The sequence below is a fragment of the Netta rufina genome, assembly GCF_964035555.1.
Source record: "Netta rufina genome assembly, chromosome: 5".
NCBI lineage: Eukaryota > Metazoa > Chordata > Aves > Anseriformes > Anatidae > Netta > Netta rufina.
The window spans coordinates 60,265,599-60,291,704 of NC_140128.1; the positions used below are offsets into that span (position 1 = coordinate 60,265,599).

At 37.3% G+C, this 26,106-nt stretch overlaps 1 protein-coding gene across 1 annotated transcript in view; it reads right to left on the reverse strand.

Annotated features, from left to right (window-relative positions):
- Positions 1 to 26,106, reverse strand: part of KIAA0586 — a 70,651-nt gene that overhangs the window by 32,759 nt on the left and 11,786 nt on the right. The window contains exons 13-27 of the mRNA XM_084288016.1: positions 25,226 to 25,298; positions 24,642 to 24,902; positions 24,087 to 24,261; positions 18,599 to 18,787; positions 17,216 to 17,403; positions 15,966 to 16,073; positions 14,640 to 14,720; positions 8,596 to 8,792; positions 8,273 to 8,391; positions 7,474 to 7,658; positions 5,337 to 5,496; positions 4,559 to 4,784; positions 3,807 to 4,048; positions 3,231 to 3,298; positions 2,302 to 2,436 (exon numbers count right to left, since the gene is read on the reverse strand). Coding sequence (XP_084144142.1) covers positions 2,302 to 2,436; positions 3,231 to 3,298; positions 3,807 to 4,048; positions 4,559 to 4,784; positions 5,337 to 5,496; positions 7,474 to 7,658; positions 8,273 to 8,391; positions 8,596 to 8,792; positions 14,640 to 14,720; positions 15,966 to 16,073; positions 17,216 to 17,403; positions 18,599 to 18,787; positions 24,087 to 24,261; positions 24,642 to 24,902; positions 25,226 to 25,298 — 2,407 coding nt within the window. The remainder of the gene's footprint in view (positions 1 to 2,301; positions 2,437 to 3,230; positions 3,299 to 3,806; positions 4,049 to 4,558; positions 4,785 to 5,336; positions 5,497 to 7,473; positions 7,659 to 8,272; positions 8,392 to 8,595; positions 8,793 to 14,639; positions 14,721 to 15,965; positions 16,074 to 17,215; positions 17,404 to 18,598; positions 18,788 to 24,086; positions 24,262 to 24,641; positions 24,903 to 25,225; positions 25,299 to 26,106) is intronic.

Genomic DNA, 26,106 nt, shown 5'->3' on the forward strand with positions numbered 1-26,106 from the left:
GTAGACATGGCGGTTCTCTTGTTGCCCGTTCTTGCTTCTCTGCTAGCCTCAGCGCTGGACACGGAGGCGAGCCCATGACACGACAACATTCTACAGGAGAGATCCTTGGACTCCATGGCCACATGATAAGGAAGGTCAACACCCAGTCCCTTCCCATATTGTGCCGCTGGCACCAGCCCCACTGATGTCACGGCCACATCACAGTGGGGCTGGTGACATGGTGGGCCCAGGAGACGCCTGGTATTACACATGGGCAGTTCTCTTGTTGCCTAGCCTCAGCGCTGGACACGGACACGAGCCCATGACACGTCAACATTTGACAGGACAGATCCTTGGACTCCATGGCCACATGCTGAGGAAGGTCAACTCCCAATCTTCCCACATTGTGCTGCTGGCACAGGCCCTGGTGATGTCAGGCCACATCACAGTGGGGCTGGGGACAGGGTGGGCCCAGGAGAGGCCTGGTAGTAGACATGGCGGTTCTCTTGTTGCCCGTTCTTGCTTCTCTGCTAGCCTCAGCGCTGGACACGGACACGAGCCCATGACACGACAACATTCTACAGGACAGATCCTTGGACTCCATGGCCACATGCTGAGGAAGGTCAACACCCAGTTCCTTCCCACATTGTGCTGCTGGCACCAGCCCCACTGATGTCACGGCCACATCACAGTGGGGCTGGTGACAGGGTGGGCCCGGGAGGGGGGTGGCACAACACACAGGGGTTCCCCTGTTAGTGCTTTTGCTTCTCTGCTAGCCTCAGCGCTGGACATGGACACGAGCCCGTGATACCACGCTCCTGGCCGCCTCTCCTTGACGCACCACTGGAGACACATCAATATCCTACGGGACAGTCCTACAGAGGAGCAGATGGTGCCATCAGCTGCGGACAACAATTCTGCAACACCCCATACTTGCTATATGAACTTGTCTATTTGTAACCTTTTCTTAATAAAAGAACTTTTCTTAATAAAACGTAATTTTGAGAACCACTATGAATTGTGATGAAGCATCTTTTAGCTGTTTCCTGATGATTTCCTGTATGCTGTTCTCCCACAAAGACCAATGGAAACTTAATACCCATTGTTCAGCCATGAGGCCATATTTACACTTCAATCCCTTGTATGCACAAAATATTAAACTGCTCCTACACATGTCTAGAATTAATTTATTTGCGAAGAACTCAAAAAGCTAAAACATTCTATCTTGAAAATAAAATGAAACTGGAAAGCTAACCCACAAAAGGTATTGTTATCCCTTCACAGAATCACAGAATTTCTAGGTTGGAAGAGACCTCAAGATCGAGTCCAACCTCTGACCTAACGCTAACAGTCCCCACTAAACCATATCCCTGAGCTCTACATCTAAACGTCTTTTAAAGACCTCCAGGGATGGTGACTCCACCACTTCCCTGGGCAGCCTGTTCCAATGCCTAACAACCCTTTCAGTAAAGAAGTTCTTCCTAACATCCAACCTAAACCTCCCCTGGTGCAACTTTAGCCCATTCCCCCTCGTCCTGTCACCAGGCATGTGGGAGAACAGACCAACCCCCACCTCGCTACAGCCTCCTTTAAGGTACCTATAGAGAGCGATAAGGTCGCCCCTGAGCCTCCTCTTCTCCAGGCTGAACAAGCCCAGCTCCCTCAGCCGCTCCTCGTAGGACTTGTTCTCCAGGCCCCTCACCAGCTTCGTCGCCCTTCTCTGGACCCGCTCAAGCACCTCGATGTCCTTCTTGTAGCGAGGGGCCCAAGACTGAACACAATACTCGAGGTGTGGCCTCACCAGAGCCGAGTACAGGGGGACGATCACTTCCCTAGTCCTGCTGGCCACACTGCTTCTTATACAAGCCAGGATGCCGTTGGCCTTCTTGGCCACCTGAGCACACTGCTGGCTCATATTCAGCTGACTATCCACCATCACTCCCAGGTCCTTCTCTGCCTGGCAGCTCTCCAACCATTCCTCTCCCAGCCTGTAGCTCTGCTTGGGGTTATTGCGCCCCAGGTGCAGGACCCGGCACTTGGCCTTGTTGAACTTCATGCAGTTGACCTCAGCCCATCGGTCCAGCCTGTCCAGATCCTCCTGCAGAGCCTTCCTACCCTTGAGCAGGTTGACACACGCACCTAACTTGGTGTCATCTGTGAATGACTTCCAGCAAGGATTGGGGTGTATGAACTTAACAGTAAGGATAAGCTTGAAACTTCATGAACTTAAGATTTTGCCCGCTTTTGAGTACAATAGTTTCCTTCAAACTTCACATGCTTGTGTTTTGCTTCTGTGTTGCAATAAAAAGGACAGTAAATTACCTCCAGATAGTGCATTTGTCCTCGTGCAGCAACAGGTGCTTGATTTAATTTGGCTAAAAGGGTCAGGACGGGATCCCTGTGATAGCCTTTATGGTGTCTTCTCACCACCTGCCCTTCACTGGGAGGATCATAATCCTAAAACAAAGAAACAAAATCCACATAATCTTTGATCCTGAATTTTTTTTTCGTAGGAATCTGCATCATTCTTACTTAAGTTCACAATTAAGCTTTTTCTTTACAAAGGAAGTTGTTACAGTTTCCACATTCAGAACCTGTGTCATGATGATCCAGGCATCTAAAAGTAAGCAAAGTGACACACTGCTTTCTTCTTTTACTCAAGAGACACGCAAAGTCTTTAAAAAGCTTTATACCTAAGATTGCAATACTTTGTGAAGGACAAGATCTTTTAAGTCTTCAAGTCCAGAGAACAGTTAAAAAAGTGGTGAATACTTTGACTTCTGAACCTTCCAAGACAAAGCACTACACCATCAGACATCAGATAAAAAACCAGATGTTTTAAGCAGCTTTAACTAACTCAGTCTCAGCTAATCTACTTTAATAAATTAAGCACACAAGCAATTAAAAGATGGCTCAAAACTGAAGCAGTAGAGCATAACCATGTTATACTCTGGTTTAAGTTGTCCTGAAGTTAAAAGCAATAGAAATTAAAATGCATATTAGCTCTCTCTCACCTACAGAATATAAACCTTTCAACTTTTTTTTTTTTTCTTTTAGAAATTAGTTTGTATAATGTGTTTTTTCTTTTCTTAGGAGCTATGAAATTCTAATGATATTTGTAAGTGTAGAGTTTAAAAGTGTAAATTTAAGTTGTAAGTTTGTAAGTGAAAATGCTTAAAGGTCTTCCAATTTACAAAGCTGCTCAAGGCAGACTACCACATGAAATCCATTCCCATCAGACATTTCCTTACCATTTCATTGGCATCTTGTAAAGTACTCATTAAGCTCTCAGTGATATTTGGAAGAGGCAGTCCTCCTTCTGTTAAGGTTGAAAAATATTTTAAGTTAGAAATATTAAAAAATATACTATTTGTATGAAAGAAAGCTAATGCCACTTTCTTCAATCATTGCAACACAGTGCTTTAGTAAATTTGGAAATTGTTGCTACCGGATCTGTAGTGTAAAAAAAGACGTCCAGCTTCCAGAAAATCACTCTTACACTATGCTTTCAATAACAATTTAGTACCACATGGGACTTATGCAAGACAGTTGAAATTATTTTCAATGTTGATTTTATGACTTAGCAGCAGATTTAATCTTTTTTTCATTAGTAAGTTGGTTCATTTCGGTTTTTTGTTGAAAAAGAACAATGTCATCTCTTAAGTTCATCCAAAAACATGAAGTGAAAATTAAAGGTCAGGTTTGTAGTTTTATCTGATAATGTATGAAACGTAATTCCAGTAGACTGGATGAGAATTGTATAAAGAAAAAAATCAAATAATAATAATAATAATAGCCAAATTCCACAAATCTGTTTCATTAGTTACCTCTTGCAGCCAGCATCTGGCCATAGCTGAACACGACCTCCCCTTCTGAGATGGGTCTGTCTGCAGTTTCTGTTTCGGTGAGGGTAAGACTACTTTCCTGTGTGGACTGCTCAGAACTAACTGTAGATGCAGCTGATGGAACCTGTGGTTCACAAGGAAGCGATTCCAAGGGCCTTGGTGATGACTGCCAAGATGGAATAATCAAGGCTTCTGGTTCCTCATCATTAGCCACTGACATCTCACTAAAATGTAAGAATATACACCGTGAACACACCAAAAAGCACTGAACATTACGGAGTAAAAACTTAAATTAATATTGAAAAGAAATTAATTTGCAAGTATTATTTTCAAATGGAAGAGCGCAGCACTTTACAATCTAGTCCAAGAATCAACATGCCTAAATAACATTAACGCATTTCTAGCCATAAATAAAAATTACCACGTGCATTCTATTGAGGCAATAGAAAAGATAAGATGCTAATAATACAGCTTTAAATTGTCACTACATTTATTACTGATGTGTAACACCATCAGTTTCATGTTTAGAATGACAGTGTATAATGACATCCACATTCTGAGAAAAGTCCTGATTTTACATTTTTCCCAAAATATAAGTTAAGTATTTCAGAAAAAAAATGCTGGTTTATCTCAATGCCTCCTTAAATATATTTTGAGTAGTTCTGTCTACTGGCTTTTTGAGGATATATTTATTTCTTAATAAACAAGAAAACCACGTAGCCTGTTAAACTCACACAGCCCTGGGATGGAGTGGTTCTTCAGCTACAGGACTGGGTTTCTCTTCTTCCAAAGGAAGCTCTGCATCATCCCATGGGTTTGGAAGCTTTGGTTTCCCCATTTTTGCAGCTTCAGAGACCCCCTCTGAGGCAGGAGAGCTTGGCGTGGCTATTCTAGGAGGTGTATTGATAGGAGTGATCACAGGTGTGCCAACAAGACTAGCAGCAGCTGGAATATCAGTTCCTGCATGTGTGAAGCCAAATTGCAGATCAGAAAGGAAAGCAGGAAGTAGCACTTGTAATATTTGTGGTATCTGTTTGATAGTTATGGAGATGAGACTAGATTAAAACTAGCTTCTTTTAAGTATGGTGGTGGCATTTGAAAGAGCTATAATAAAATCTCAATTGTTTACTTCCTTTAATAAGGGAAACTGCTTTGCATTTTAAAAACTAAGCTGCTTTACTTGGAGAGTGTAAATTTGGCTCAAATAACACTAGGAACACAGGAAGGAGCAAAAGACAGCTATTTTTCTAATGTGAAAGGTGGGGGGACTAGGGGAGTGGAAATCATACAGTGTAGCAATGTGCATTATGTTTGAAAACAGAACTGTTATCAGATAGATGTTTGCTTTTTATACAAATTAGCTCATAATTTTTGTATTACATGAGTCCCCACTTGAATCATAGCCTCAAGAATGTTTATCCTGAGAGATAACATGTCTTTGAAGAAGAAAATTAAAGGCAGTAGATTAAAGCATATTTGCTCCTTCTAAAGTTCAATTGTTATTTTCACTACCTGCTTCTTTCATTTTTTCTTGTCCATGAACATCTCCGCCAATTTCTGTAATAGATGGAGAAGACTCCGGAGTTTTGACTGGAGGCAATTCTTTTTCTGAAGGTGGGGTTTGTGGTGGTGTGGCCTGGGGTGTTGGCAATGGAGTAGGCACAAGAGACTCCTGTGGGAAAAAAAGAAATAATAATTAAAAAAAGAAGTAATGAAATTGTTATCTCCATGCAAAACTCCCATCTTCCAAGTATCCCCAGAGTTAGCACCGGGTGAGGGAGGGGAAAGGAAGGGAGAGAGGGAGAGAGAGAGAGAGAAGTTATCACAAAACAGGAACAGTCATTGCTTGTAAATTATCTTATAAATATCTTAAGTAAATTATCTTATATGACTTTTAAGAAAGCATTTGATACAATGTTCAGTAAGAAAATACATCCTTACATGGACAAAATTGAATTAATATATTTACCACAAGAAAAATCAGTTAAAGGTAAGATTACAAACAATGCAACAGCCAAAACTGTGAAGCACTAAAATAAGCAAGGGAAGAGTCGTGATGCTCTTTTTTTTTTTTTTTTTAAATAAATAAATAAAATAAAATAAATAAAAAACGACGGTGATGGAGATGAATCTGACAAGCAAGTATGCTGTTGGTTCTCATTCCGCCTGCTATGGAGGAACCTGATGGATCTCTCCAGTTTTTTTCCAGTCCTGTTTTCTGGTATTTCATAAAGAAAATGAGATAATCAGGCTAAGGAAGGTTTCCAGGCTAGTTTCTGAAGAATAAACCCTGAAACTGAATATTTTTATTAACAACTCTTATGGGAAACGAAACATGCTAACATATTTAGCAGTTCACACACAAACACATGAAATCATGAACGCTGAAGAACCTGGTAGCTAGACTGAAGTTCTAGATAAACTAACTTCACAGTAAAAAATGGGCAAATCAAGAACACACAACCACATATTCAAGAACTTCTGTTATAAACTAAGAATAAATAGAAAAAGGGGAAGAGAATAATTATGAATGTATAATTAGCCAAAGGATAACTGTTAGAAAGTCTGTTTCTAACTAATATTTTCCATCAGACTGTTGGAAAGACTTTTACAAAATAAAAATGAAAAAAAGAAGTCTACCTGAGATTGTAATAAATGCAGGCGCCCATCACTACTATGGCACAAGGCACTAAGGAAACCCCATCTTGCATACTATATTATTATTAAAAATGTGTATTAGCATATGAGTGTTACTCATTATCAAGACCAATCAAAAAATGGAAAACACAGAAGCATCGCCCATCAGTAAGAGTTGAAAAACAAAATCTGTATGGATGACTGCTTTATTTAACCTAATCAAAGGCCAAAAAGGACAAAACTAATCACTAGAAGTAAGTAAATGAATATACATAGTAAAGAGAAAACAACCATTTCAGTTAAGGACATTTCAGTTTAAGTTGGTACTGAAACAGGAAGACTTAAAAGGGCCATTAATTAATTAAGAATGGTAATGAGGGGGGAGAGGTTTTCTAAGTATCAGAAGAACAAGATCCAAAGAACAGCCCTCTTTAATCCATAATGGATTGAAGAAGAGCCTTTTGAATGCAGACCTTGTACAACACTGGATTGTAGCACAGCCATGCTGTTATCAAAATAAGAGACAGCTGTCATTTATCAAAAGGAACACAGAAAATTATTCTGTATTACAGGAAGCTCTACTAATCATTTAAGTGCTTACTAAAAACTACTGAACTTAAACATTAGAAAGAATTAAAACTTATTTTTACACATATTCACTACAGGCTGCCAGCCCGTAAGACCAAAAATATCAATCAGATCAGTTTATTTTTTACTCTTGCAACTTTGCAAGAAAGTAACATAGCTATGTTATATTCAACAAAGTAAGGAAGGTTTTGTCTTGTTGCTTGTTGGGGTATGATACGGAACAATCAGAAAATGCAAATCAGCTTCAGTCTTTTTTTTGTCCATATTAGAATCACCATCCTACCAAGAAACTACCCCTTAGGAAATGGTTTAGTGGGTGACATTGGTAGTAGGGTGATGGTTGGACCAGATGATCTTGGAGGTCTTTTCCAACCCTTATGATTCTATGAACTTCAGTAGGAGAATTTAAATAAAACACTCTTACCGTTGTAATTGCTGTACTTGCAACAATATTTGTAGCAGCAACTGCTTTCTGAGGCTGCCTGTTACCCAGCATGGTCTCAATTGTCTCACTGAGAGCTTCGTTTACAAAATGGCTAATCACTTCTGAGTCCACTGGTACACCAGCATCAACAAAGAGTTGAAAACCTCCACCACCTGCAACTTGAACTGAAAATGAAGGAACACAAAGCACACACACAGGCCTCAGTTTTTAAACTTGTGTACTATACTGCAGTCACGCAGTATATCCCCTATGAACTTTTAAACATTCCTTTGAAGAAAGTGATTTTTGTACTTTATAGACAAAAGAAACAACAGTAGAGAATCAAATCAGGGTCACAAAAGAAGCCAGTGAATAGCAGTGACATCATAGGAAAAATGCATTTATCTCTCGTTACCACATTTTTATAAGATTTATTTTCTCTCATTATCACATTTTTATAAGATTATCACTTTTTTTTGGATTTATCTAATAAAAAAAAGAAAAGCAAAGAAGCATTACAGGCCTAGCAAAATGCTATGCACATTCAAAATCTAATTTGGATGGCCAATTTTTGCACAATTATTTGTGCATTTTGTGTGTTTTATGTTGTTGTTTTGCTTTTTAATTTCAGTGGCCTTATAACACTTGCTCAGTCTCAAATTAAAGCATACTCTTTTGTATAATAAGAGTTTCACTGGTACAGCATAATCTGCTCTTGAGCACAGCTATCTAGAGAACTTGTTAAAATTAGCCTATGCTTGAGAAAATCCATCCTCTGAGAACATTAACTCCTACTTACCAATGTCAGAGGTTACACTCTCGCTGTCTTCCCCCTCTGATGTGCTAACACTGGGCACTGTTTCTTTTTGAACTGGGTACATCTCACTGATAATTTTTGCCATTATTTCTTGTTCCACCCTACGAAAATAAAATGTGTATAACTATCAGTAACCATCAAGACACCTAAAAGGATAGAAAACAGTATTCTTGTCACAAAATATAAGGAAGTTCAAAGAAAAGAGGAGAAGGGAAGAGAGGGGAGGAAAAAAGGGAAAGTATTCTTACAGATTTGTTCCTTCTTTCATACGTATTCTCCTGATATTTTGTTACACTGCAACTCACCAATTTATCAACCTGTTTTCTATAGTTTCTCTCCTTTCAATCAGTTTATCCAAAACATCAGAAGACTGCTGAGGAGCAGAAGCCACTGGAGGAAACACAGGACCACTGTATGTTGGCGAGGCAACTTTAAAATGTCCATTAAGCTCTAGAAGAGGCTCAGTGAATTCTGGAATTTCATCCCTCTCCTCTTCCTGATCCTAAAAATAATTAGTAAATTAAATTATAATATATTTTTAGAAGACAGTGTCACTGAGGTAACCATCAGATTTTGTTTCTCAAGAAATAGTTGTGTGCATATCGCAGAACACAAACTATGTTTTCCCTTCTTATTATGTTGCAGTTAATTGACACAATTCTAAACCTAGCAAATCATAAATCTGCAGAGGTATAAGGGTATAAGAACTTCTGGGTAAAATAACATGATTTGCCTTTTATTTCCCACACAGGGCAGGGAGCCAATGGTAATATTAATATGGGATTAATTAACTCGTGACATAACTCTGGGGTTTTTTTGAAATACATATTTGAGAAATACACCTCCTTAAAAAAAAAAAAAAAAAAAAAAAAGAGCTTAGGAAACTTTTTACAGTTACTTGCTGAATTAGTGGGTTTTGTTGCTGGGTTTTGTTGTTTTGGTTTGCTTTTAAAAATTAAACTTTCTGGCCTTCTGGCTGAAAGATACCTTGCCAGAAGTGTGCAGAACAAGCGTGCAGTCATTCAAAGCTCTAATAAAGTTGCCATCACCGAAGCCAGACATTAATAATTTATACGTATGTTCCCTTAACGTTTATAGTTAAACTAACTTAGATTGCTAAAAAGTTAGAAGACATTTCTGGGCAACAAATTCACCAGAGATGTTTTGAATTTAACCTTAATGTACGACTCTGTGCTCATTAAATTGTATTTCCCCAGATATCACCCTCCTTCTTCCTCCTGTGTGCACAGAAAGCATTAAGTCCCAAAAAGCACAGTCACCAACCCATCATATTATACTGAGTGTCCCCTGATGTATGAGAACCTGTATCCATCTCTCATAAAATTAGAAGCAAACATCTCAGAAACTAAAATAATTCTCTATGAAGATTGGGCATGCTAAAAGGAGATGAAGAGCTGAGCCCCAAATTATGAGTGAAAAGCGTATTATGGTGCATAAAAAGGCTCACTGTAAATCTACATTTATTAAGAATGATCTCCAACACACAAAGGAAAGAAAGGTTTTCTTTTTTTCTACAAAATAAATTTACTTTTAACCAATAAAAAATTAAATGAAGTACTTAATATGAAAAAGAAAGGAGAGAAGAGAAAAAAATGACTAACAGTTTCCTCTCTTTCCCCAATCCAGCATTAAAATGCTTCTCTCCTACCTTAACATACTTTAAAACTGAAAGGTCAGACAGATTTCCATGACAAGTATTACAACAAATAGCTACTGGAGAGCTTCTGGATCTTTAACGAGTTTAGAGAGTATTATTTTTTTCATATAAAAGCTGTAACTTACAAAGCAGACAAAACAGAATATGTATATTTGGAGAATCGCAAACAAAGATCTCACAGTCATTCTGTGCATTCATTCAGAAAGAAGACAGTAAAGTTAAACTCAGAATGGCACTGGATGACTTGCAAGCAGATAAGCAGTTCATTCTGTTAGCGTGTATGTATTCATAACCATAACTCATTCTGACAGCAAACGTAAAGATGTCTTTGCCCAGTGTTTCATTATGCATTTTCTTCTGACTGCACTACTCCATAAATTTTCTTTGATGTTGCCTATTTAATATAATCTTTTCTGAAAGTATGCAAGATGCAAACATCTGGATTAAATAAACCAAGTACATACAATAAATCTTGCGTATAATTAGTAACTTCTGACAAACTTTCGCAGTTCTCCTGCATTTCTAAATTATGAGCATAAAATATGCTATGTTTAATGGCATACAAATCCAAAAGAAGGTTATATTTACATGGGGGTGATATATGATCTCTGCTGAAATTTTTAAAAAATGAAAGAAATCAGCATTTAATTATAGAGATTGAACATGCACATATATCACCTTGTAGACCAATCCTGAATAATCTGCACTCAAGTCTGCATTTTAACTCCCCAGAGACTGTTGAAAATATCTATCACAATTCCCAATCAAAATATGGCATAAATTAGAAAGTCTTTCAGAGATACGATTGGAATATTAATCACTATACTTTCTCACAAAGTATCAAGCTTAAATGATATTTCCCAAATTACATTCAGATAATTAAAACAAATGTTTGAGATGATTAGGTAGTATGGATTAATTTAGTTCTGTTACCAAGCATGTATACGTGTAGTCCCTTATAAAAGTTATCCAAAACTTAGTCACGGATTTCTAAAGCAAGTCTCCCAGCAAGGTGAGATTGCATTGCAGGTGCCATCTGTGAAATTCTACCTGAAGAGTTACATGTCTGAATAATCACAATCGCACTGTCCCACAGAGCATTTATTGAAAACTGGAGTTAAGGTGAATATGTTTACTCTGATCCATCCCTGGAGGTGTTTAAGACTAGGTTGGATGAGGCCGTGGGCAACTTGATCTAGTGGGTGGCATTCCTGCCTATGGTGGGGGGTTGGAACTGGATGATCTTTAAGGTCCCTTCCAAGGTGAGCTGTTCCATGATTCTATGATCTCTGCAGGGTACGCATTTTGGGGTGGTATTCAAGCAAAAATACTGAGAAACAAGTCCCCACCTTGCAATTAGGGAATGTTTAGAAAGAGCAGGATGTCTGCCTGACATAAAAGCCTTGTAAACTTGTTAAAGTTATTGCCAGTTGTGGCTGCTCATGCTTTGGAGACCAGACTCAATAAATCTCTAAGTCCATTTGGGGCACGCGTTAACTGAACAAGTATCACACTCTGGAATAAGACAGTGTCCATGCAAGGGTTGGCATTATGAAATCTCTTCTGTGCAGACAGTCTGAATAACTCCTGTAGGTACAACAATTGGTGAAAAATAAAGAAGTGTGTAAAGCGAAGCTGTAACAACCCTTTCTGCTTTATTCCATAGGTGTTTTGTTTTATTATGAAATTAGAGGACCCAAGTCAACTGCTTTGGAAACTGTAATTCGGGGTCTTTAGACACAGATGGCAAGGTCCCAATGGGGAAACAACACACATCCATCATTGTTGCCTGTGGCAGAACTTGCATTTTACGAGTTGGGACACAGTGCATCTGCCTACAAGAACCAAGCACCCCTTACCAGGGCTATTGCAGGAGAGGAATCAGCCCCAGTGTCCAGGTGTGAAACCCAGCCACTGGAACGACCCTCCAGAGATGCTTTAAGGCTCCATGGGGATGATCTAGGAGAGTAGGGAGAAGGAGAATTCCTGAAGGATGTAGGGAAGAATATTTTGGGACAGTACAAAACCTCTTGTGCGTTGTTTACCAGAAGGAACCAGAAAGGGGCTTTCCATTATGTGTGAATATAAGGAGGTCAAAGTACCAGCAACTGGAGTCAGCCCCCAGGTCCTGGGGCCTGTGAGTGCTTCTGGTGCCAGCAGTGAGCACCAGCAAGTACCAAGCCAAAACAGCCATCAAGCAGGACAAATGGTTTGGGAACCAGGTATGGGACAGCCCTACATCTGGGCAGGATATGTGTGTGTGCACATATTAGAGGAATTGGAGTCAGTCCACCCTGAGCTGCTGGAAAGGGGAACGGGATCAGCCCGGTGGTGCTGTCTGAGTGCTGATCTGTGCAGCCACCCGTGTGCGCTTGGATACGTGCACTTGTGTATTGCACACCTGTTTGTGCATGTGCCTATTGGCAATACACGATCAATCTCTTTCCTGGCTGGACCTGGCAACAGGCACTGCAGAAGCCTTCCTTTTCTCAGGCTGTCCCACTTGGCATCCCCTAACAATTGGTATTTCAGCACCTAAGCAGCTCTTGGATGTGTGTACCTTCTGGTTGGAAAAGTAAAGCAAAGCTTAGGAAAGGGAAATGCCTGGGCCAAGGTCCTAAAGCTTTTCTGTGACATCCATCATTGTAAAAAAATAAATAAATAATAAAAATTCATGCAAATATACACTCTCTACCATTCTAACAGAATTAAGCTTCCATAAAGAGGGAGGGGAGGAGACAACAGGAAGTTATTTTCCCATATAGCACTTTGTGTGCATTCTTTCATGCATCTGAATCGAAGTTATTGTTATAAAATATATTGTTATATATTGTTATAAATCCATTGTTGTATCTTTTGATGTCTTAAGTACTCCTGCCACTCCAGAGGTTGATTTTATGTTTCCACATTGTCTGTATGGGCATAGGCCAAACATGTTTCACTTGGAATGTTTTTCAGTATTGTGGTTAAAATATATCCCATTGCCAAAAATAAAAGTTAAAAGCAATCCAGGAGAAAAATGAAAAAATAAAGAACAAATAACTGTTATTCACATTAAAAAACTGTGTGGGACTTGCGCCCAGCATAAGGACGAGAGGTAACGGGCACAAAATGAAGCACAGGAGGTCCCGGCTCAATATGAGGGGCACTTCTTTACTGTGAGGTGACAGCACTGGAACAGGCTGCCCAGAGAGGTTGTGCAGTCTCCTTCTCTGGAGATATTCAAAACCTGCCTGGAAGCCATCCTGCACAATGTGCTCTGTGTGATCCTGCTGGGCAGGGGGTTGGACCACATGATCTTCAGAAGTCCCTTCCAACCCCAGCTGTTCTGTGATTCTGTGATTTCTTAAAGATCTTTTCTGTGCTAAAAAGAGAAACTTGTCCAAATAGATTCAGTTCCTCCCCTCCAATAATATAGGTAATGTTGGAATAAAAAAAATAAGTCATTTCCCCACTTTGGAAAGAAAAACTACACCTTTAAAATGTTTTAACTAACTGACAAGTTTAAATGATAAATTAATATTTAAAATAAAATCAACTCTATTCACCTGTAGGCTACAGAGTTAATATTTAATGTATGCTCTGATCCTGGGGTCAGGAGCACATAGAATAGGTTCAAACAACAAAAACAACTGGGGTACATTTTGACTAGAACAGGACAAGTCTATCTCACCAGAAAGAGGAAAAATCACTTCAGTAGGATACTAGCGAAAGACCTAATTTTCAAGCTCCTGACGACTTGACTTAGACTTAAACACAGCAGGAGACAAAATCTGCTATCTTCCACAGAGGCAAGATAATACGCAAGAGCTGGGTAAGAGCATCTTGCTGCCTTCTGAGCCATCCTTTCTTAGCTACCATTGAGTTTCTGCTTGTGCTCTTAATCCAGAGAAGTGAAATACAGCCTGGTTCACCAAACTCGAGTGTTTGTCAGCCCCCACACTGACTGACAAGCAGAGTACTTGTTACCTAAAAAGACTGAACTGTAAAAGAATATCTCCAATAAATTCATGCCATCATATTCAAGAAACATCAGTGATGTTAAATATGCACAGACATCCTAACAAGACAGGACATCGAGCAAAACAAAATCTTGTCATCTCTTAATGGGCCCAATGAGGTAAGTAGTACATGTTATATATGTGTATCACTTAAAAAAGGCATTAAAATAACTTCTGACTGAAATGAGATATTATACTACAGCATTTTAGGACCTCCAAGACACATACAAATTGTTTTATACTAAAATTTTCTAAAATGGGAACCTCAGAAAATGCTTTCACATTTTAAAAGTTTCCATCATCTCACTTAAAATCTCTAAGAGCCTCTTATATATGTATTACACTTAGAGCTTGAAACTGTGAAATCAAAGTGCTATAATCACCACTGATTTTAGAGGACTACTTCTATTGCTAGTGCATTCTAACACATATAAATAAAAGTTAATTTTAATTTTTACTGTAATTTTTTCAAAGGTCCTTCACTAACATACAGGAATTTGTGATATTATTTATAGCACTGTGAACAGTTCAGTATTGCTCACAATGGGTATTTTTAAAGTTGCTCATAAAGCAAACTAATTTTCTAAACTGTATTTTCCATTATGATAGAATAATATAAAGCAAACAGAAAAACATTTAAAAGGAAAGGACATCTTTGCAATATAATTACCTGCATACCATCGGTAACATCAATTAAATTTGTTCCTGGAAACTTTGCGTCTTCTTCCTCACTATGTAAATCTTCTGGAGTCTTAAAAAGACAGATGGAAATTATTAAGTATCTCATGTTGGCGGAAAAGAAAGAAATGCATTAGCAGGAAAAACTTCATGCCGAGAATGCAGTTAAATTGTCAGTCTTGTCAACAGCCTGAATCCAGGAAAAGTGCTTTATCTATCTTAAAAGTTACGAGAAATTTCTTTGCATAGCATAAAGAGAGCTTATTATAGCTCCTTGTTGTATGCTGACAACTAAACCTTACTGGTACTGAATCTAATGGAGTATCTCACCATCAAAAGCTCTAGGGCAATACCTATAAATCTTAGTAAAAAAAATTAAATCAGTAACACAAACTACTGCAAAACATAGCATGCAAAAATCTGAAAGTGTCTTAAGCAATTTGCTTATGTACAATTTTTACAGTGTACATTAATAATTAAATTTAAAAATAATCATTGTTATTTTTGCCACTGGTTTCTGTGTTATCCTGTGAATATCACGACCACAGGACTCCGGACGACCTAGCTCCTTAAGCCAAAATGGCATCTGAGACAAAGAGAAAACAGAAGGTACAATAACTAAACAGAAACAACCAGTGCATCTCCGTGCCTTCTTCGATTCACTGTCCAGTCTGTGAGATGGACAAGACAGATGTCCACTGGAAATGTGCCACCCTGCAAATATGTGCCTTAGTTTACAACCTTATCTTGCAAAACACAGCAGTAAATATTTTAGTTGAACAAAAGCCTTCGTTATTGCTTAGATTATATTTAAAACACTTTAGAAAAGGTATGTGGAAAAAGAACTGAGGGAAGCAGCCAGCTCCATGGCCTAACCATGTTGTGTCACCTGCCCACAGATAGAAGAATACCAATGACAGGCTACACATGCATGTCACTAACCACTCAAATATGGCCAAGGAACAGACAGAGGAATGAAGAACATCCTCAGTCTTTATGCGAAAACACTGAAGCCAGTATAAGACGGACATTACATTGGCCAATAAGAAATTACAGCTCTTAACAAGGCACAGATTTTCACAATAGTGATTATTCAGTCTTGGAAGAGCATCTTGCTACAGTTCTTCATTTTCTTAAACAAATCCCTCACGCTAAATGCTTCAAAAATAACTGCTCCATCTTTCCTGGAACTGGAATTTCCTAATTTCTCTACCTAAAACAAAATATGAGATAATGTTGCAGAAATTTAACATAATTGACTGATTTTTCTTTTTTTTAACAAAATTCAACTCACACATTCATTTAGACCAATCAATACCTGGATTACAGCATCAACAGGAGGAAGTGCAGGTTCGGAGCCTGGAGGTACATGGTCTACACTGCCACTGCCACTTGAAATACTGTCAATATCTACATTTGGTAACACCTAGGACAGAACAAATAACCAGTCTGAAAAACTATGTATTAGCTCAGCTACTATTGTCGAACTTTTTATATTCTTCCACTTCTTTTGTGTTATCTTCCTCTTGCTACTAAGTCACAAAAACCAAAACCAACAACCTAGCCCCAGAAATATTATCCTTTTTTTGTCATGCTACCTGATTCCTTCTGTTATGTAATTCCCTGATGCATGTCTTGCATGTTATGACAGATAAATATAATTATTCATATAGCATGTGTGTTTGCCATGCAATCTATTTCATTTGATCTACAAGCTGCTGTGTAAGGATGGTTGTTGGCTTCATGTTGTCATATATCTGGTATGGTAAGATAAACGGATAATTCTATTACAATGTATCTTGCAATAAAGGCATGTCCATTACAGCATCAACACTTCTTTTTTGGAGAACAAATATAAATGATAAATACTTGCTTAATTCTTTAGGGGAGTGTGGGGGGAAAATCACTGTACCCATTGAAGAACAACAGGAAAAAGGTATGTGAGTGGAATCCCGTGATACGGTAAGGGGACAAACCCATGCTCTACCTGTGTTTAGCTTTAGTTCTATGTATCATTGTATCATTTGTACCTGAAAGGTGCAGGTAGGCATGTATATATTCTCTATAATTTGAATCCAAGATACTCAACATGCAAGAAACATGAACTTTCTTGACAACAGGCTTATGTGAAAATAAGAAAAGACAGGTAAGGACTTCAATGGTTGATTAATCAGGAGTGAAATTCTTGGGTTGAATATCATGCTTGAGAAGGAAGTCTTAAAGGTCAAACCACCCTTCCAAGAAAATTGTCATTTATATTAATACTTTTTTATTCAAAGTTTGTTCTGGCTAGAAAGTCTTATTAAAAAAAAAAAAAAAAAGTGAAATATGACATGACATAGAACTATTTTACAAACACATAGCTGACTTACAAAAGAAACAGTTATTCTATTTTGGTTAAATCGTTGTTAAGATGTGACAACTTGTTGGTCCCTCCATTCTGCACATTTCAAATGCTTACAGAAAAATCAGCCACTGATGTCAGAGTAAGTTACTGGTGGATTAGACTGTCTTTATTTAGCACTTATTTATTAAAATAAACAAATAACCATCACTCTTGATACATACCTGCACAGACAACTGAGGTGGATCCTTTTTCTCTGATCTCATCTCTATCACAGCTATGTTTGGTTTTTTTATCTCAACTGGAGGCTTTGGTGGTACTTGAGGAAGAGATGTCATAACTGTAACAGGATGGGGTTTACCTATAACTACTCCAGCAGGCTGCAAGGAGATGTCACTAATTTGGGTTTGACCTAAGAAAAGTTTTAAAAAATGTTTATATATATTTATGAATAAAAATCTTTAAAACAAAATGTAAATTAATAAACTAAGTAAAATTAAATTGTCAGTGTTTTACATGAAACAGACTAAGATCTCATGCACAATTACAGAACAAGCCTGTATTTTACCCATTACCACTGAGGAACGCACTATGCTTCACCAAGTAAATTTACGACTTTCTGAGCAAAAACTGTAAACTTGCCACAGCCATTTTTTGCAGCTATTCAGTTTACTTGACTTGGGTGACACCTATTGCTGAAAATAAGAATAACTACACTGTTTTTGTCAGTGTAGTTAAAATTACATACCATGCTCCTGCTCCCCTCACATTTTGTTAACTATATTCAAAATACAATTACACTTAGGTTAGTATCTATCAAATTTTGATTTGAGACTCCCTTACTTTTTTATTTAATAACTATCATCTTTAAATGCTAACGTAATAGTAACCTTTCTTGAAATAAGGCCTGTAAAGAGGTTCTACTGGAAGTCCAAAAATACAGAAGCCGTGAAAATTAATTAGTGTGTTTTGGCAGAAATTGTTGAGCTGAAGTCATGGTAAATGTTGAATTCAAGCCCTAATGATTCAGTTCCTACTTACACAGATAACAAACTTAAAGCCAGAATATGAGCCCTAGAAATTGAAAGCATACTGAGGAAAGTATCTACAGCTATACAAATAATATACACCTCAGCCAGGGTGTATATCCTGCATGATATGATATACGCCAGGGGAGTTTTAGGTCGCCAGGGGAGTTTTAGGTTAGATGTTAGGAAGAACTTCTTTACCGAAAGGGTTGTTAGACATTGGAACAGGCTGCCCAGGGAAGTGGTGGAGTCACCATCCCTGGAAGTCTTTAAAAGACGTTTAGATGTAGAGCTTAGGGATATGGTTTAGTGCGGACTGTTAGCGTTAGGTCAGAGGTTGGACTCGATGATCTTGAGGTCTCTTCCAACCTAGAAATTCTGTGATTCTGTGATATCCAGCATGAAGAATTAAAAGAACGAGCACATTTCAAATGTTCTCCCACAAACATTTCCCACAAGAAAGGCAGATGTAAATCTCACGGACCAGGGCAAATCACTGACTTGAGATGGAAGTTACATTTCCACAAAATTGCATGTGTTAACCTACACACATCCCTTTTACAGGTTATTTGCTCTTACCTAGTGGAATAGCCATAGGAATTAGGTGACCTTCAAGTGGACCACAGGCAGCTGCTACATCTTTATTTGGACTAAAAAGATATTGATTTTCTTGAGTAAGTGCATATAAAGGATGCTGGGTTTTGGGACTGGTCACTACCTTCTGTGCATGAGAACAAGTCTGCGTTCTTGCTGACTTTACCTTTGTACCTGTAACAACAGCCAGATAATTTGCACAGATCAATGCATGTCCGAACACAGTAACATCACACACTACTAAAATAACCCTTCAGCTGAAACGGCTCCAAATTTTTGCTGTGGAATATGGAGGGAATGAGGGTGCAAGACTAGAAGGGCAGAATCTAATGGTGCTATGTCAGATATCTTAGTATTGACAGTAGTAAATGAGTTAAAATTATAATTTTTGAGTAGCTAAATCTGTTTTAGATAGATAGATATAAAATATCTTAGACCTTTGTTGTTACTAATCTTCACCCTTCGTGTATAAATGACCAGTTAACACATCAATAAACACTTTTTAGCTTTGTTCATACTTAATAGATTTCTAATTAATTGAATAATAAAAGTCAACATTTAGGGATAATAAAGATTGATAATGTGACTTTTAAGAACACAGACACAGAATTAAGCCAATCCACCCAAAAGAGTGGCCTTTTAGTGCACAAAGATTATGGGTTATAAGCGTACAAACAAGAACAGCAACTTGTAACTCGTCAATCAGAAAATGCAGATTAGAAAGAAGTGTCACTGAGAAAGGTTTTAAGGTCATGTTGGATAAGCAAGGCAACGAGAAATCACAATACAATATTGTGGTCAAGTGGATAAACGTAGTCCTCAGATATCTCATCAAGACAGAAGTAAGGTGGAGCACATGACTTCTATCTATGACAACACGGCGTTCAGTTTTAACCCTGTATCTCTGTAAATATTTAAATAGATTGGGCATTAAAAGACCTTTTTTTTTTTTTTTTTTTTTTTTAGGGAAATCAACTGGAAACTGAAGTAGCTGTAAACTGAATCCAAACGCTCACTACAAATCAGGTACTAAATTTAAAGTGTCCCATTTACTTTTGAACCATAAGGTTGCTTCTAGCCACGGGAAGAAGTAATTAAGGGCAGAATTTCTCATGTCTTTAAATGATGCACACATGCCTTTCTTCAAGCATAGATTAGCCAGAAAAATCATTCCTTAGTCAAAGACAAATTACTGGACTCAGTAACATAAATAGATACAGTTCAGTGGCTTGTGATTTAGGAGAGGTCGTACTACATGATCTAACAGTCTCCCCTGGCCTTGAACTTTTGAGTAAAAACAGAAATTGGCAACGTATCTGTAATACCGCCAACTTGTAAAAACAAGGTTCTCACAGTAAGAATGATTAAGTACTGTATACACGCAGCACCTCATTTTAATTGCTTTCAACTTTTCATTTCCCCCTGAAAAGTTTATTTGCACTGGGCAGAAACTAGACATTTAATTAAACTTAGTTTTAAAAAAGTGGTGTTTACATATATTTATTAGTTCGAATTATGCAAGAAAACAACTCCAGCTTTTTTTTTTTTTCCTCTAAGAAATTCTCCCTTGCTCATTAAAGTGTGAATAGCTGGATTTTTTTTCCTAACTTTCCAGAAGAAGCCAAGCACTACAGCACTAGTCACTACAGTTTATTTGCAAAGAAAATGGTTGAGAAAGTTATAAAATGACTGAAAAGAGGCTCTCCAGATGGCCATTTCAGTCTTAAATAAACATCCTTATTCTAACAGTAATTTAAAACAAGCTCAGTGGACTGCTCTAACAAAAAAGAGTCATTTAATAAGTCTGGATTTTCCAGCCAATCAAGCTCAAGGCCAACTACTTGCAGTTATTTTAAAGCCTTTTATCACCTGGTATATCAAGGCTAGGAAGGGAATCTCTGGGTGCAATTCCATGAAGACAGAAACTAACCATGTCTAATACATGCAAGGTTTCTTAAAGAACCTCATGCTTTAAAGTGCTTACTCAATTTTGTTTCATTTTATTTACACTCCTATTATAGAGGAGTAGGGATCTGTTTCTAATTTTATTAGTTATACTTTCCTGCCGTAACTGCCTCTTTCAGAATAGCAGTCCACACAAACATCCAACAATTTTGTCATCATGAGACTCATATAGAACACTGCAGTATTACTTTTCCATTTTATTAGCAAGATGCAGGAGAGCACAAAAGTTAAGCAACCCGACCAACTGTCATATAAAAGTCAAAGACAAGCACTGCTGGTATCAAAACAAAGACTGACCTCAGCCTTAAGCCATCAAAGTTAGAAAATTTGGAAATAGGTTAAATATTCATAGGAGCACTATTGTTGTAAACGATACGCCAAAAGAAATTCTAGCTTCTTCCTTTCTTCCCTTAGATAAGGATACATGGGTGCCTTATTTTGCATCTTGACAGCAAATAAAATAAATGCAGTTTTCTGTAACTGCAGTCTGATGTGAAATGGAGAAGTGATTTTTATGATGGCTTTATTATTGCAAACACACGTGTGGCTGCATCGCTGTAGTATGACTTAATGACTTGGAACAGTATTACTTTGGGTAAAGGCTATCCAGAGTTCATTCTGTTTTCAAGCAAATACCTTTTAAACTGTATTTGCCACATTCAGGAGACCTGGAAGATTAAATGCAGCATGGATCCAGTAGGTAGTTTTCTCTTTCATTTACTATTTGCCTCCAACAGAAAACAAGCTAAAGCACAGCAACAGCTTATTACAACTGCATGCAATTTGTATCTTTAAATTTCATCGCCACTACCAAATTAAATATGCCAGCAGTAGGACATCCTTAGTGTCAAAAGATCAAATGAACTTCTTAGCATAATTGGATTTATGTGGGGGTGTAGGCAGGGATGTGGGGACAACACCCAACACACTTGTCCTGTCTCTTCACGAGGTATTGTTTCTGAAATGATGAGATTGGGCTCCCTGGAAAGGTTGTGACCTCCAAAAGACAAGAACGCTATAAATCAAGATGAAAAATGTCATCCAGGACTCAGCAAAAGTAGAACTGCTGATTCAATATTTTTAAAGGAGTGTCTGTTCTCAGTCCAAATCTTTGAGGTCACTGTAGTGTAGCATTAACTATAAGGTTACTAAGTGCTTAGTAACACACATTTTATTCAAAAATGCATGCACAGAATAAACTAAATTACAGGTGTGCAGCACTGCCAGTAGAGTCAAAAAGAGTGATATATCATACTGATCCTTCAAATGAGCACCCTGTCATTTCCAAAAACAAGGCAGATCTTTCAAGAGAGGTCAAATCAAAAATACAAGCAACAGGACTAGTAGTTTTCATATACTGAATTTTCCCTATTTTAAAATAAATTAAGTTTTCAGAAGTCTTTTTGATCTTTACCAAGACTACACAACACGTTTTCAAGGGAGTTTTGAGAACTGCAAATACTTTCTACCAATAACACTTCTTCTTCATGGATCACAACTGAATTATACAGCAGTCATAAGAGTGCCAGGAAATCACCTAAAGACTACACTGTGCTTAACAATAGATTCTTGTACTATTCTGAGGATTTGACACTACGGATGTACACCATAACTGAAAAAAATAATAGCAGTGCTAGTCTCCAGAGACATAAATTCAATGTTTAATACCACACATTTTTATGACCTAAAAACATGGTCTCGTTAAGTGGCTGCCTTTGTCATATTAATGTCTTATTTCATACAGCATATAATATTTTGACAGTTATAATGAAAACACTCTTTTTTAAAAAATGTGACAGTAAAGACTGCATCAAGTGTATTTTTCCTGCATGAGTGCCATCAGCACGAGAACAAGAAGTGAATAGGAAAGCTAACAAATACTGCACTCTTTTTCCACTGATGCTCATCCTATAATCTTAATTGTGCCCACCATCACTTTAACTGCCTCTTACATTTAATACAATATTTCCCTTGATGATGATCCCTTATCATGTAATTTGCTTGCTCTCTGATGCGGGAAGAAGAAACTAAAAATCTTTTTTTTTTTTTCCTTCTGCATTCCACTGCTGTTTTCTTTGCTGAGATTTTCTAATCCTTGCTGTTTTGTTGGTATCTTGCAATCTTTTTTACCTCCTAACAATGTGTTAGGATTGTAATCTCTTTTTTTTTTCCATCTCCTAACAACTTTCAATAAAGGAATATCTTGACTATACTCTTTTCTGTACAGATACAGAGAAGAAGAGTAGTTACTCTCCATTGCTTCAGTCATAATGAAAATAACAGTACAACCACTTCAGAAAATTCACTGATTAAACTTCATCCTTCATAACAAGCACTCTAGTTATTAACAGTAACAGTAGTAATGACCTCTAAGTCTCCCCTTAATCCTACACATTAGTTTTTCTGATGGATCTATTACAGATTAATCTTAATCACTGTATTAAGAAACAGTATGTTTTGAAAAGATAACTGGAAAATAAAACAGATCCCATTAAAACAGACAAATTTAAGATGTACAATTTCAAACTGTTAATGATTTGTGAAAGACTCAACAAAAATTACTGAGAAAATTCCAAAAAGAAATCAACTGTTTTAAAACCGAAATAAAGACTATTTTTAATGAATGGATGAATCTTACTAGAGGACGCATTCAATTCTACTAATTTAACATAAAATTTATCTACATTTACCTGTGACAGATACAATTTCATTTCTTTTAATTTAAACATTCCTAATAGGTTTATAAATTAGAATCTTCTGATCTTAACACTTCGCACATAACTAATGAATAAAATTCATTATCAACTAATAACCTTCATCAATTAAACAACAAGTTAGTACAAAAAAAGTTATACTCTGTATTTACATCTGACGAGTAACAAAGGAAGAGTTCTCTCTATTTAGTGAGCTGAAACAATGCTTCTAATTAACGTCTTTCAATGTTTTCAGGTTAATAGATGTCATCTTCATCCCAAACAATTTCAATTTGCATTTTTCAATTCACATATTAGAGGTGGAAAAAGCAATATCAGGCTTCTTTAATTTTCCAAATCTCCAAAATTTTCTTAACTCTGAATAAGTCAAGCCAATTAAATGACAAGAGTGGATAAACCTTACACAAGGAATACACATCCCTCACTAATCTTTATCAAAAGCTGGGTTAGTCTTTCAACACACTCCACTTCCAGGCACTCATGTAATTACTTTCAGCAATTCAGTTTAAGACTTGTGCAATAATAAATATATTTCTAAACTTAGTGAACACAGTAGTGTAAGCATGAATTGGACAATCCAAAATAAGCGAGGTACATGGCAAACCAATCTGAAGACCTGCTGTTACTGTTTAGTTTTGAAAGAGGTATCTTATAACCCCACTGCAATTGCTTAAGCATTAAATTGAAGAGCAGGGAAACATAAAGAACGAGCAGAGAAACACAAGGAATATAAGGAATTCCTAATAGAAAAAAAATGGGAAGGAACACATTGTTGACATTTAGGAATCACTTACCTCTAACACACTCTATCACTTTGGGTCTTTGAATTTTAGATTTGGGAGAGGGAGAGTTGAATCTCAGATACGGTGCTTTTTTAAGTGTGCTACGATGGCCTTGGTAAACTGGTTTTCCATAAACTTGGCTGAGATACTCTTCATTTTGTACCACTGCACTTTGACCAACAGGTTCCTATCACAAAAAAAAAAAAAAAAAGTGTTTACAGTTCTTAATGTATGAAAATTTGAAAACAAGAGTAGTGCTACTAAAGTCTAGGGATAAAAAAAGAAAGAAGCTTTGCAAAATGACATTGCACGCACACATTGAAACTTCTGTATACAGAACACCAACAGCCAGATGAAATAGCAGGTTCTGGATAATCCAAATTTGTAACATAACAATGAATTTTACATTGTTATGCAAGGACAAATCTGGCAAGAAAAAAAAACACTGTACAGGACCATCGTTTTCATTTAAAATTACTAGTCACACAAACATTTTTTTCACACACATTCTACAACCTAAAGCAAAGCAGTCATTACCAAAAAGGAAGTAATTATTTGGGAACTCACATCTGCCCTTTTTTCCTTCCTCTGCAAACTTTCAGAAGAAAAGTAAGTTCTAAAACTCTGTTTGCTCATCTTATCTTCTGCTTGCTTCTGCAATGGCTTAGCTACAGATAAAAGCTTCTTTGTTGAGCATCCTTGAATTTTCTGAGGTTTTGATTTACTTTCTTTATTGGTCTTCATAGCCTTCATGTTCGGGGCTCTCCTGATCCATGGGACCTTTTGATCATATTTCACTTGCTCCATATCATTTCTTACCATTTCAGCCTAAAGATAAAACAAACATAGCAAAAGGAGATTTTATCTTCAAGGCTATCAGAGGAGTTTGTGGATAACTTTGAAGATCTAAGAAGTGGCCTGTTTTTTTATGTTAGCGAGCAACTGCGACCAAGTGATTTTCATTAAGCAATGAATGTTTTTGAATAGAGGCAAATATTGTGTTATAGCAAACTACACACCAGTAATTATAAGCAGTTTTCTCATGTTTTTAAGCTGTGAATGAATCATGCTTAATTATCAACATGAAAGAACAATGTGAGATGTAAAAGCATGATGCAAGAAACCTGAACTGATTTTTTCCCCAGCCATACCTGGATTTCTGCACTGATTGCCTTAATCCACTCATCCACAGTCTTTCTGATACGAATCTCCTCCGACATATCTCTGAAATAAAAGAAGGAAATATTTTAGGACAGTGCTTCTTAAATTGCACTGATCCATTCCTGGGAATGTAGCGGAACATGTTCCTTTTCTACAAACATGATAGAAACAAAAACCCAGAACACAGAGAAAGTAGGATTATGCATGTCTACAGTCTCCAAAAGACACTGAGCATACTTTACCTGAACTTCCTAAGCCTAAATCTGTTCTTACATGATGCCACCTACAAAAATTCTCCTGTTGATACATACTAACATTATTACAAAGATCTACGAACAAGTGGAAGCCACGTGTCAGTTCCTATTTTGATCAGAAGTTGGTAAAACAGGACTACAAAAACATTTCTACTCAAAAGATAAAAAGCAGATGACAAAGATTATCACTTCTTCTAAAAGATAATTATAGCAGATATCATATCTGAAAGATCTTTACATGAAGAGTCACCTTCCTCAATATTTCAGTTGGAAAACTATGATTGATTGAAATACATGTATTTAACACAACTGACTACCAATTGACAAGCAAAAGTTCAAAAAACAAAAGATCTTCTGTGTGATGACTAATTCTTTAACATTTACAGGCTTACGAAGCCTCTTCAGCTTTGAATGATGACGTTATTCTTTTGTCTTCCTATTACTGCAAATTGTCTACAAAAAGCTAAGTGAGTTTTTTAGTCCCTGCTACTGACAGCTGAACAGTTTGTCCAGTTGTCAGTCTGAGAATTCAGCTTCAAGTTCCGGAGCACAGAACATCCAAAGAAGTAACAGGTACCTATCAAAAAAATTAAATTCACATCACAAGGTACAAAAAA